Consider the following 14,332-nt stretch of genomic DNA (forward strand, 5'->3'; position numbering starts at 1 on the left):
ATTTACCGATTCATTTCAGTGCCTAATTTTTTCAAACATGAATAGATTTACAAATCAACAAGCAGCCACGGCGGAGCCTTATTCTGTGTAGTTTTATCCCTGGCTTCAACCCATGCCAAATCGATTCCAGAGGTCATTTTCTTCCTTCATTTTCTCTTTCCCGTGCACCAGTGGTCCTGCTCTGCAGCCCGTACTGAAGGCTGTCTATAGCAGGGCTTGGTGTGTTTATTTTCTCTGGTGGAGCAAAAAAAGGAGATCTGTCTCCACTTAGCAAAGCCTCAGCTCCTTCACAGGCTAAAAACCTTGATGGTGGAAGGAGGGGCCGTGAGGAGGGGGAGTCTTGGAAGTACTGATGCTGAGTGAAGCCTGCGTGGAGTTAATGTGAAAGAAAGAAAAATGAAAGGGCAGAAAAGACTGAGGAGGAGTGCTGAATGAGGGGCAAAAGGAGAGATTGTGTGTGATAGAAAGATGTATATGATGCTATAAAGAGAAAAACAATAAGTCTGAGGAATATGTAGTGAGCAAAATAGAGAGAAAAAGAGAGACAGAGAGAGGCCAGGCAGCTGGGAGCTCCCACAGACACGCACTTCTGTCTAAGCAGCTTTCCTCTCAGGGCAGGGTCACGGCGGGTCACGGCGGGATTACACTTTTGGCAAACAAGAGGGAGCTCCTCTCTCACAAAGCCATGCACGACTCCCCCATGACTCTCAGCAGCTGTAATAAAGCCAAGGCAGCCTGAACCTACAAACAAAAAGCTAACACGCTATCGATCGACAGCGGCCAACTTTCGTGAGGTGGTGTCGAAAGGTCGACATTGTGCAGACAGCTCGGGCCAGGGTGAAGGGCTATTATTGGGATGAGGGAAAACTCCGGCGTTTGGTCTTATCACAGAAATTCCTCACTTAGTTGACAATTTCACCAAACTGTGAGAGCAGGAATGGAGTTATTTGGCAAATGAAGAAAAACAGCCCCCGTGTACAGTGTGATATTCCAATCATAAAATCCAAATGAGGTTTTCTATCCTTTCAATCAATAGCCATCCCCTGCAGTGCCTGCATGTCTCTTCACTTCCTAATCAACACTTCCACTCATAGGGAGGTCAGCTGAGCAGGCGCACAGTGCCCCGAGCGCTGCTTTGAACTTAATTAAGCAGCTTTAAACACAGCCGAAAAGATTCATTAATACACAGGCAAGATGAGCAGCTAGATGAGAACACGGCCCCTCAACAGAAGAGATTCGGCTTCGGATGGCTGTTGAACCCACATGGGTCAACACCGAGGGCGCGGTGATGGAGGTCCCGCAAGGACTGCCAAAATCCTTTAGAACTGATAAGGTTCCTTTACAATTCTTTCTCTTTTTTTTTTTTGCTGCTAAAGCCTCAATCTAACTTATATAAACCTTGTGAATGAGACGATGTTAATGTGAAGACATAAACAGCAAAATTATCTGTGAGCACAATGCGAAAAATGCCACGAATGAAAGAGAGAGAGCAGTACAGATGGAGGTGTTCATGTGCCTGGAAGGCTGCGGCATGCCACCAGGGTGCTGTGAGGCAGGGCCTGTTAAAGGAGAGCTCCAGACCAAGGTGTTCTATAGCTCGGGGGCTAACGGTGATAAATGAGTCCCTTAATGTCGGCAAACACTTTATCTCTGCTTCATCTGTTTTCATTAGGCAGGGCCAACCTTTGGCTGGGCGAGAACGTGCTGTAACTTTCATTACTACAACACAGAAAGGAGAGGGAGAGAGACCTCCCATTGGTCTAATAAAAACACTAGCTAGACACCATGACAGATCCTATTCCTTATTATTATGATGGCACGCCACCGTTATAAATTAAACAGTGCTATGTCCCTCAAAGCTGATCAGTGCTTTTCCTTAACTCATGTCACTGTCTCCCTGCTGAATGATATTTGCTCTTTTCTGAATCTCTTATTGGTCTGAAAATCTTTTTGAGCCCTCCTCTCATGTCTTCCCTTGACAAGATTATTGACTTGGTACCAGGGCCTTTGCATTCCTTATTAGATGGTAATGGGGGACTTAAAGTTTATTTTATTGTTGTTAAGAAAACATCAAATTGTCTTTTTCAGCAAATGGAGTTTACGCACTTGTCACTGTATTTGTTAAAATTTCTCTTTAATAACTTGACCTCTCGTCCATGTTGGTTTAAAGGCTGAGGTTCAAAGTTCATTCACGACCCTGAATGAGCAGTTGAGAAAAGTCTTAGCACATTTATAGTGGTACTAGAGTGGATATTATTATAATATTAGTAATTGGTAATCTAAAATTATCATTGAAAACTTCATGCTTCACACATAAAAACTTTTGCCTGACGTAATACAAAGTTGTATTGCATTCTAAAGGGATTTTACCGTCTGATATTGTTATGCCAATATTAATCATATTGTGCTACTAACAATGTCAGAAATAAATATTTTTAATTACGACAGAACCATTGATGAGTTTTTAACTGCACCTCAGTGTCTTCATCAACCAAAGGATTTTGCTCAGTGAAAGGAACATCTCTCTAACGCACACTGATACATAAAAACGGAGTAAAGTATAAAGTAAGAGTTAAGAATACTGAGCAAACGACAGTGGCTGATGAAGACTGAGAGATGTGGTTGAAAGCTCAGACAAACAATAGTAAACTGGACCTTGAGATAAGCTGCTTCAGATTTATTTTCTGACACTGATATTATCACAAAGTGGCAAATAAATAATGAACAAACTGATGTTCAGTGCCAAACATCGTGTTAACTACTGTTTGGGGTGACATCAAACTAAAACCTCCCTGTGTAAAACAAAAACATAAATTTTATAGTTTTCAATAATGGACCTTGAGTTAAGACTTTAGATTTAATGATCTGTTTTTCATTACTGTATGTATTGATAATTGTTACATCTTTGAAATGCCTAAAAATAGTAAGAAAAGCCCAGGTGTTTTAAGAGCCCAACGTGACATCATCAATGTCTTGTTTTCTCAATAGTCCAAAAACCAAAGATATTAAACTTAAAATAATGTAAAACAGCTTTGTACTGTCTAACAGCAGAAAAGCAAGAAATATCTGAGAGGCTGGAATGTTTTTTCTGCTTCATTAAACAACTGTAACAATAAATGATTATCAAAATTACTGCAAATTAATTTAGTCAGGTTTATAATAATTAATCAACTAATTGTTTCAGATTAACTTATAGTTTATTTAAATGGCTGAGACATTGAGCATCTTGGTCAAAACGAGCAACTGAGAAGATAAATGAAACTGTTTTGTTATATATTTAGTAAAGTGACAGAGTGATGCTGTTTATTGAAAGTAATTGGAAAAACACCTTAAAAAAAAAAGCAGAGAAAAGACAGACAAGCGACATAATATCTGATGTAAGCTTTACTTTCAAATCCTGTTACATTTAGATCTGGCAAGTTGAACATAAAATAATGCCAAACAAAGGAAACAAATACAAAACCAAAAAAGTACAAATGATCTATTTACCAGTTATCGTCACAACCCTGTACAGCCTTAACAATGGAGTAATAAAAAAAAGCTTTGTACAGCACATACCAATCTTTACCGAGTGCCAAAACATAAGATAGTTGAGCCTTTTCTAATCATAAAATACAGCCAAACTTAAAGCTAACTGATTGTAGGACAGTGCAGGGTGATGCTAACTAAACGCAACCAAGGGAGTTAGTTTTAAACACAATTAAGTGCTAAAGAACTAGAGCGAGGGCAATGTCATGCATACTCTGAAGTGCTGAAAAGGTAGTCAAGCTTTTAAAAAAAAGTCACTGTGCTGCTTACAATTGGGCAAATAAACAGAATAAGTGCTTAAGAATACTGGTTTTCAAAAGGATCGAGCCCTGTTGCCTTTTGAAATATTACACTCAAACTAGGGGGACATAAAGAAGTGCAGCCATTCATGATTATGTTGTATGAAAAGGCAGACATTTTAAAATGGTGTCAAGAGGAGACACATTCTTTTTTTTTTTTTTTTTAACTCTTCATCTTTTTTATTTTGGACCCTGACAATTAGTTTGACTTATTCTCAGAAGTCTCAGGTGGTTTCCTTCCACCAAGTGGCACTAGAGTATAAAAGATAACGTAGACAGTATGAGGAGAGTGTGTGTGTGTGTGTGTGTGTGTCTGTGTGTCTGTGTGTGTGTGTCTGTGTGTGTGTGTGTGTGTGTCTGTGTGTGTGTTGGAGGGATGCTCCTTTCACTCGAGACAGCATGCCAGACATTGACAGAGCAAAAAGGAACAAACAAACAGCAGTGTAAAAGGGGGGAGACAATTGAGGCATCGCTCCAGAGCCGGATGTGACGGATTCAATCCTAACATCACATCCTGCTGCAAGTTACATTTTGGTCTTGACAATTCATCTTCTCTGTCCAATCAACATATTTTTTGATGATTTAAGTAGAAAAATAAAAAAAAAGCAACAATGATTCATTAAAAGAAAATGCATGAGTAAAATAGACAAAAGGAAACAATAAAGAAAATAAAAAAACTATCCCTTTACAAATAAGGGAGTTTGGCTTGAAGACCACTTAGGAACACAAGCATGATCAATAACGGGTAAAGCTTTTTCAAAATAAAATGCTTGTACTATGCTGCCCCATCTCGCAAAACATACTTCTTTTTGAGCAGTTTACGGATAAATACATATTCTCATAATCAAAAAGTGCAGCACTGTGCAAAATTGGCTATCACAATTTAGCCTGGGACCTTTAGTTCCCAGGGAGATCTTAACCTCTACTGTCTAATTCATGCAATTTGTATTTACTTTCTCCGATTTCACGGAGGCAGACCCTTTTGCACCGCTAGAAATGCCTACACGTGAAACTAAAGGATGTTGATTGAGTCCTTTCCAGCAACTACTGTCTACTTCACATTATAGTGACAAGGTGGATCTAAGCTTGCACTTTCAAAAAAAGGAAAATAAAAGGTTTAAGTGCTTTTGGCTTGAAGTGTAACTACAGTAAGTGCAATTAAAACTCAACAGGAGGGAGGGGAGGATAAAAAGCAGTACCATGTCAGCCGGCCTAACGGAAGCCAGTGCCATTGAACACAACGCTGTACAAGTGAATGGCTTTGCTTCATCATTGCACCTACAGGAGCTTTTTCTCACAATGGGTGCTCTATGAATGTTAGTAGAAAATGTTTTATTATGATGTAAAAGGCTCAGTAAAAAAAGTAAAAAGAAAAAAAAAAACAGAAAAACACAAATAAAACGAAAGAAAAAGACACAGAAGGCCACCAAACACACTAACTTTCCTGCCTTTTCCAGCACCGAAGACGTCCCTATTCACACTTCTGTATCGCTTCTTTTTCATGTACATAAACAAAAATACATTCATTCAAGTCATTTTGGAACAGTTTTTTTCTTTTTTTTTTGTACACAAAAATTACAAAAAGCTCCAAAAAGCACCATTGAATCGGCCTGTGGTGACCCTGGCTGTGGGTTGCTTGCTAACCCAGAGCTAGTCACCTCCACAAAACAGTTATCTCATATATCTCTTCTAAGTATAGGTGCGTGATACATAGTTCTGCATATGAAGCTGCGCTGATATCCACCCGGTCTCAGAAATAATGAATGAATATTTCTGTCTCGTCACACATTCGTTTTTCACTACTTATTTACCTGTGAGTGCAAATGCATTAGCAACATTTTGCATTTATATTCAACTCAAATCATTAGAAATAAATGCATGTTTCTCTCTTGTCATGGTAGGTCAGATTGAATATTTTACATTTGAATATTTACATCATCACAGCTTATTTCCTGTACTATGAGCTTACAAAAAACAATTATAATTAGCTAGTAACCCAGTTAAATTACATTTATTCTGAGACAGAAGTGATATCAGGCAGCAGCTACGCATAATATGGTTTCACCATTATACAAAAAAAACAACAGAAATCAAAAAGATGGGAAGGGGAAGGGCTACAAAACTATGTACAAGATTGATAAATAAGTAAGTGCGTGGTTTGAGGCGTTGCTTTGGAAACGTGCCTTTTTCAATGAAAAGCATGCCGTTTCATTGGTTCTGTCGCACCGCTAACACTTTAGGATATCTCAAATTTAGCTTCCTAATGACGTCAAAGCTAGTTGAAACACAGAAACAGGCATGCTATTTCGATGCATAATAGCAATAGACAAAAATGCACTAAAATATAGCACTTGCAAGTTTTGTTTCGTCTTTTTCAACTTTTTTATCTCGTCAAATGACTAAAGAAAAATATCTATAAAACTGAGATACGTTAGTTTCCTCAGATAATGCAACTGGGTCCAGGTCATTCAGACGTTTAAAAACAGAAAATAAAAGGTAATAGAGAGTAGTAGTTGAAGTAGTAATAATTCAATTGATAGAACTGATAAGAAAAGCAGCTTTTTGATATAAATGCATTTTAAGCATGTACAGCCTTTTTCTCTTATAAATGTTTTTTTTTTTCTTTTCTTCAATATGTTTGTCTGGTCCAGCTTATTCTGCTGGTCTGATTGGAAAAGATGTTGCTCCCACTGCAGTGGTCAAGTGTCATTCACACCACCGTCCAAGGAGTGAGGGAAAGAGTGAGGAGAAGAGGAGGAGGTGGGCGAGGTCAAACAGTTTTGGCCCTCTCCATCAGTCCCAGGTAGGCCAGGAAGGAGTGTTTGTGGGAGGTGGGTGAGGGGGGAGAGCGGGAGGGGGAGGCCGAGTTGGAGGAGAAGAGGAGAGGAGATGTGGCGGGCCGCCATCTGGAGTGGAGGTGCGAGTGGAATGTGAAGCGGCTGTTGTGGGTGAACAGGGTGGTGAGGGGGATCAGGTGCGCCCGGTCGCAGTTCCTGTACTGCTCGAACACGTTGCGGGAAGAAGGGAGGAAGAGGGAGGGGCTGCCGCTGCTCAGACCACCGGAGTTTCTGGTGGCGTCGTTGCCGTTGGTGCTGACCAAGCAGTGCAGAGGGACTTTGGGGTCCAGCTGGTGGGACTTGCCCAGTGTCAGTGACAGGGCAACAGACTGGAGCGCCTGGGACGCTGTTAGACTCAAGAGGGGGCTGTTACTCCCACTCCCTCCACTGCTCCCTCCTCCTCCACTGAACAGGAACTTCTCCTGGCTCTTCTGCAGCGACGAGCCCCCTGGTGATGTTCCCTCAAGAGGCAGCTCCTCCTCTCCTGCCTCCTCATCTTCCTCCTCTTCTTCCCCTCCTCCTCCTACGCCTCCATCCAGTCCCCCCGCTCCTCCACTCTGGTGTTTCTTGAGGTGGCGGCTGAAGACAAAGGGGTGTGTGGTGGTGAAAGGGCACTCTTGGCAGCCAAAAGTCTGGCGCGGCGCATGCTTCAGCTTCTTGTGCAGGTTGAGGTTGTCCTTGCGCTTGCAGCTATAAGAGCAGCGGTCACAGTGGAAGGGCCGCTCGCCCGTGTGCACACGCACATGCTCGATCAGCTTATTGGCCGTCTTGGACAAGTAGCCACACTGCTCACACTTGTAGTGGTTGCCCAGGCGGTGCCCGCGCATGTGGGCCTCCAATGAGGCCTGGTCGGGCCACAGTCCCTGGCAGATGCGGCAGCGGTACTCCATCTTACAGTGCGTCTTGAGGTGGCACTCCATGGCCGCTGGACGATTGGTGGAGTAGATGCAGAAAGGGCACCTGGGTAATGCAACAAAAAAGGAAGCAGGGAGGGCGGGAGGACACAACACACAAAAAGCAAAGGACAGTTGTAGGCCAAGTGGATATTCAAAAGCACCTAACACAACTTGAAATTTAATAACACAAAATGATGAAGAGGAGAAGGACAGATAAAGGAAAAGTGTGTATCATGTACAGTTCTGTGTGCTCATGGTGGTATGTGTGGCAGTTTAATGATGGGAAAATTGAGGTGATCAGGTATGTGTGTGTGTGGGAGGGAGAGGGGGAGGGGGGGGGGGGGGTTGACAGGCTGGAGAAAAGATTGGAGCAGTAGGACATGAAGGGAAATGAAGGAATGGAGTGGCACTTACATTTAAATAGCACCTTTCATCTGCTCTGGGCCCCAAAGCGCTTCACAAACCCTGCAGAACAGAATCACCTCAGAAAAACCTCGAAATGTTCAAGGCCCTCTCTCCCTTTCTACACACTCCTACATATAGAAAAAACACTTCACATTGCTCAGGTGTATACACGTGTACACACTGGACTAGGAAAAAAAAAAAAATCTTGATCTGGACTTGGGGTCAGAAAATGTCAGCAATTTGCCCTTAATGTCCATTAACTTTTTCTACTCGTGTTTGGTTCAATCCTGCCAGCTTTTGTTAGTAAATATAATATGGTTTACATAAATTAAGAGACTGTGTAAACCTTGAAAAATTGAAAATATAACCAACATGTGCAGATATAAACAGTACAACAAAGAGGTTGAGTTAAAGCAGATTTCTCAATACAGTTAAATATTAAAAAAAATACCAAAAGAGCTCAGTTCTTCCATCTCTTTTTCCTCCATTGATTGAGAAGAATCTACAGTAGCGACTACCTGTTTCTTTCCCTTTGAATGCTGGCTTCAAAAACATTCACACCAGACAGAAGAAACATGAAAACCTTTTACAAAAAAAAAAAACTCCTTTACATTTATTCACTCACACACTACAGCTAGCAGCAAGTCCTTAAGTTAATGACTACAAGATGCTGTGTGAATATCTTTGAGCTATGAGGGGGCTTCTTGTGTGTTTGTGCTCTATTATCCACAGGATCTGTACAAAATAGAAGTCAGTGTAACTTTGTTGGCAACTGTCTGGTTTACATTCAGTGAAATGCTACCATTTCCAGACATTTAACAATGTTGAGTACATCCTAACTCCACTGATGGCTGCACAGAAAAAAGATGTACAACAAAGATCTTTGTTTATGACAAGATGAGGCGATAGTAATAATGACACTCAGTGGTTCTGCACATGCACAGACTGGTGTTATGAGAACAACTCAAAAAATAAAATGGTTTGTTTTTCTTGAAATGAACCCTGATCTATGAAGACTGGATGCAACATGTGTGTGTTTAACAAAATGCCCTAATTTTGTGATTTCTTTTAAAGTTTAGGGGAATATTTTCAAGTGTAGAAGCTTTTTCCTCCCAATGCCACCCTGACGCTGTGTGTTTATACATTATTGTGACTAGACTAAAGCTTCATCAGTGTGTGTTGTGGGTGTTGAGTCAACAGATGGGCTTTACGTTAGCCTGACAGGCCTGAAATGGGACATAAACGTGTCACAGTACAACAAAGGCTCCTGTGGGATTGCAGTATGGAGATGGAGAGGGAAGCATGTTAGGAGACTAGAGCCACAAAAACAGTCAATATTTGTAAGTATATTTCTAAGTAAGTCTGCCTTCAGCTGTAGCACAAGATAACTGTATTCAATATGCAGGTGCATGTGTGTTTGTCCATATATTTGTATTTGCAGGGGTCTGAAGTAGTTGGGATGCAGACTGTAGTGTGAGTTAGGTTTGAGGATTGTATTGTAAAGCTTTTCATCAGGGCCATTATTACTGAAAAATGCATGCTGTGCATTATATATGCGAGCAAGCTTGAAAGCGTGCAGTAGTTTTGTTGTATATACATTTGGATTGACTTGTCAGTGTCCAGTGTATGATGTTACAGATATTTGAGCTTATGGTGTTCATTTGCTTCTAAATAACTATTTTCTAGAGGTGTGCCAACAAATTTTATATAATACACATGGGTTTCTGGAACGCAGGTTTCATCAGATATTTTTCTCTGGCATGGCTGTTAGCTTTGGGCAGTGGAACAACAGACCCTGAGGGGAAGCCCATTTCCTCTCCACTCTTCCTTATGTTCAGAACAGCCACTGCAGACCCACAGACCACTGTCTAATAAGTTATACTTGCCAAATGAGACTGTCGAGCAAAACTGCGGCCTGTATCTTTTCATTTGCTGGCTGCAGATAATGAATGCTTAAGTGAGGTTAACAGATTCAGGACACACAGCTACAATAATCTTCAAATAGGCCATGTATCTGTGTTTCTGTGTTATTAATGAAAGTTTACAGGTATCATCTGCATGGCCGTTACAATCAGCTCTTTATAAAAAGAACACACGATAATGTCAGCAGTTTTATGTATATGAAATTATGCCTCATGATGTATCCTTTAAGTTATTTTCCATGCATTATTGAGCACATATAAAATAAGTTAAATGGTGCATGTAAGATACTAACTGAAACCATTGTGAGATGCCTGCAACACATAGGTGGCTCAGCATTATAATCAAGTAGTATCAGCAAAATCTTTTTTTTTCTTCAATTGAAATGAAGCCAAACAGAAATATTCTGTAACCAGCACACCTCTAGCATTGGTCTATGAATGTGTATCAACTGTTGGTGAGTTTTTGTGTGCAGTGAGTTGAAAGGGTGAGGGGTGAGGGAGGGGAAGGACGGGCGGAGTTAGGAACCTCTGTCTGTACTTGCTTTCCTTACTTGAGCCCTCCGGAGGGAACGGTGTGGCACTTCTTGTGCTCCAGCAGCTGCTCAGGCGTCTTGAGGAACTTGTGGCAGACGTCACACTCAAACATTCGCGTGATGAGGTGGATCTGGAGGTGTCGCTCGTACATGCTACGCGTCTTGCACACAAAGTTGCAGAAGACACACTCGAAGCCTGGAGAGAGAGGATGAGAGGGTGTTTTTTTTTTTTTTTTAGATTTTAAATTTGGTCATTTTGTTTGGCAACTCAGCAAAAGTGACTGTTATACATTTGCAATCTTCATGCCCAGTCCTTGACAACCCCTGTGACATCATCAGGGTTAATAGTTCAGACTTCAGAAAATTCCTCCTGAGCAACACAAGACAGCCTGAGAAGTACTCCTCGTGACTAGTAAACTGAACTTCATGTGTAAAATTGGTGGCCCGCCCCTTTAGGTTGCTTAATGGAAGAAGACAAATCATTCAAAACAGCCTGGATTAGGCCACATGTGTGTATAATCAAGCGAATGATGTCAACATGTAATGTCATCACTTCAGAACTCTTTTGCAATGTTCTGCAGCTTCTCTGGATTAATGTGTATATTTCTGAATGACAGGAGTTGTAGTGAATGATCCCTTGTGTCCTTACTTGACACCCCTCTTTGTTTTTTTTTCACCCAGTTTGAACAGCTTTCTGACCATGAGCAAGTGTATAGTCTTTTTCTTTCTTTCCTTAGTCTTTCTTAGTGTAGCTCCGAAACACAGATGGAATTATACTTTGGACGGGAGAACCTAAAAACTAAAAACAGCTTCTCACGATGAAGGATGGGACCCTACGTGAGTTTCGAAAAGTTTTAGTTATTTCACATGAAGGATGTCTGGTTTAAGGCTGGCGGGGCAAGTCGGGAAAAGGCGATGTTAATGTCTGTACAAAATTTGTTGATTGGGTGTTTGGTCACTGTTCAAAAAATCTGATCAAACCACAATGACACAGTCCTGATGAAGCAAGTTAACTGAGTGGAAAGTGTGAAACATTTCCTAAATAATATGAATATGTAATCTTGGAGAGAAATGTAAATTTAAAATGTTAAACTGTATCTGGCTGGTTCCTTGCCTTTGTCAGACTTGTCCTCAGTTCCTGATCCTGAGTGGCTTCCAGAGCTGGACTGGCTGCCTGCAGAGGAGGGCGGGGCGAGCAGGCTCTTGAGTTCTTCGTTACCGTGGGTGAGGTCTCCACCCTCCGAGCTGTTGAGTGAATCGCTGAGGGCCGAGAGGGATGAGGAGGTGCTCTTGGTCTCGCTGAGGGGACTTCTTGAGTTCAGACCTGGAGACAAGAGGACAGGAAGTAAGAAATCTTTCTCATTATAATAGAAAAGCAATGTTGGGGAAAAACTGCATCAGCTCCAAATCCAAAGAAAAAACCAGGACAAAGATATTTATAAAAAAAAAAAAAAAAACCTGCAGAAATCTGTCGCAAGATCCTCATCATTATGTGCATCACACACTGACATGCACACAAACAGAATACAAGCAAGCAGCCTCGATAGTCCTGTGCTCTGACTGAGGCCCGGCTGCCAGTCCAATCAAGATGCAGTGTGCTTTTATTGATCCCCTTCTCTAAGTCTGCAATTCACTGGGAAGAGAAAGGGAAATAGACGGGGAGGGGGTGAGGGAGAGGGGTGAGGAGCGCAGGTCATGGCCGAAGGAGCTAAGATGGCGGGAGCATCTCAGGGCACAGCTAAACAAAGGGCATTCACTCAGGAGGGAGAAAAGGCTGCACGCATCCTGAAATGGTTGACTTTTTAATACAGGCACACACACACACACACACTAGACTGAGTCAAAACATACAGGAATGTACGCATGCAGTGCACATAATATTTCATACAAGAAATTATACAGTAATAGAAGACATGATTAACTGCCTTCAGTCAAATCTAAATATACCAGGGTCATTGGCTGCACAGTCTTAGCTGCAGCCTGAATACAGTATTGAACCATCTTGAGGAAGCTTTTATCTCCTGTGCTGCAGTATTTAACATCTACTTGCTTTCTCTTACAATATCCAAAAGGTTAATGCCACAGAATGTAAGCAAAAGGAGAAAAAGAAAAAAAAAAAAAAAAAACGACGCTGCTCTGAGCCAGTGGGCCTCGACCTTGAAATATACCTCAACTAAAAAATATTCCATTCTCTCTTTTAGTGAAGAGAGAAGAGCTTCATCTGTGACTGTGCGGCAACATCCATGATTTAGGAACAAAAATAAAGAAGAAAAGTCAAAGAATTCAGGGCTGGATATCAAGGAATACTGTCACATAATTCACCACCTTACTCCCCCCTGCTGAGAAGGGCACCCAACCAGCCCTCTTCCCCGTGCAGACTCCAGGCTTCACAGGTGGTCAGCTTGAACTATAACACCTGCTGAGCTCAGCCATCTCTTGCCTGGGCGTGTCCACACAGTTGACCAGATAACTAGGCTTTTACCTTCTGTCAGGGTTTCCTCTAAGTGATGCTCTATCCAACCAACCCTCTGAAGTTTAGACCTTGACAAATTATTAAAATCCCCACATACAGAAGGAGAGGATGCTTGTTTATAGAGTTTAAGGTGACTATGAGCCACACTCTTGTACGTTTGTGTGTTTGGTGCTGCTGGAGGTGGCCATCTCGTGTGAGACTGAGATAAATGCCATGCCTGGCTGAGAGACTTAAAAGATGGCCACAGTGGCATCGTAAACCCAGCTCGTCTCCAAAGGACCCAAGGCCTATTGATTTTTTCCCCCTCAGGCACGATAAGGGCCAACCTTCTCAGATAAACAAGGCCACTGTGGCCTCTGAAAGACCCCTCAGCTGTCTGGGCTGGACAATCCCACCCACCCACCCACACACACACACACACACACACACACACACACACACACACACACAATAAGCAAACACACGCACATACGCACATTGAGGAACAGTGGAAGAAGAAAACGTCAGCAATAAACTGGACAAAGCTGTTTTAGACAAAAACACTCATATCGACCACCAGGGGTTCAGACCAGCAGCTTTAAAAGTCCAGAGAAGGTCGACCAGAGGAGGCTTGTTTGTGAAACCCAATTCTACTGCTTGTCTTTCCATGTGTCCTCTGAACTGATACTGAACTGTGTGTTTATGAAGTGTAAATTACTGTTACATTATTATGTTTTGACTTCAAACAGTCCTTGCTGATTTCCTCTCATATAATGTTTTTGGACAGTGACACATTTTTTGTTGCGTTGGTTTTTTTCCCCACTGGAATGAAAAATGTTGCTTAGCTAGCAATGATATAATAGATATTCAATTATTATCATTTTAAAGCTAAATGACAAAAAAAAAAAAAAATCATCACTTGTTCCAGCTTCTCAAATGTGAATTTTTGCTGTCTTCTTAGTCGTCGATAGAAAACTGAATATCTTTGGGTTTTTGACTGTTGTTTAGACAAAACACAGCATGTAATACATAAATATGTATAACATGAGTGGTGTGATGGGCATTTTTCACTAATTTCTTTCATTTTATAGACCAAAATTATTGATCAATAAATACAGAAATTATTCAGTAGATGATGAGAATAATCGTTGGTTGCAGTTCTAAATGAAACATTGACTATAAGGATAAACGACAGGCTTTTATCCTAATGTGCTGTTCAAAAGTTGAGCTGAATAGGTATAAAAGAATAGGTATGAAAGCTGCAGTGAAATGTAAAACCCTTAAAGCTGAAAGTCAGCTCTTTAACCTCAGCCACTGTTTAAATTCAGACCTCATGTGCTTGAGTATGGAGCCAAAACAATAGAAAAAGTGTCACTGGACAAATACTGCACTGTATTTCTATTCTGAGCTGTGAATAAGAGCCACAATGTGTAAGCTACCACCCACTCCTAACATGTGAG

At 41.4% G+C, this 14,332-nt stretch overlaps 1 protein-coding gene across 1 annotated transcript in view; it reads right to left on the reverse strand.

The window, feature by feature from the left end:
- Positions 1–3,366: 3,366 nt before the first annotated feature.
- znf827 (zinc finger protein 827) overlaps positions 3,367–14,332 on the reverse strand; it is a 65,811-nt gene continuing 54,845 nt past the window's right edge. Inside the window, exons 12-14 of the mRNA XM_071503098.1 lie at positions 11,535–11,744; positions 10,439–10,616; positions 3,367–7,624 (exon numbers count right to left, since the gene is read on the reverse strand). Coding sequence (XP_071359199.1) covers positions 6,598–7,624; positions 10,439–10,616; positions 11,535–11,744 — 1,415 coding nt within the window. The 3' untranslated portion in view covers positions 3,367–6,597. The remainder of the gene's footprint in view (positions 7,625–10,438; positions 10,617–11,534; positions 11,745–14,332) is intronic.

The sequence above is a fragment of the Trachinotus anak genome, unplaced genomic scaffold (assembly GCF_046630095.1).
Source record: "Trachinotus anak isolate AG129_WGS33_773 ecotype Australia unplaced genomic scaffold, CSIRO_AGI_Tana_v1 ptg000019l, whole genome shotgun sequence".
Classification (NCBI taxonomy): domain Eukaryota; kingdom Metazoa; phylum Chordata; class Actinopteri; order Carangiformes; family Carangidae; genus Trachinotus; species Trachinotus anak.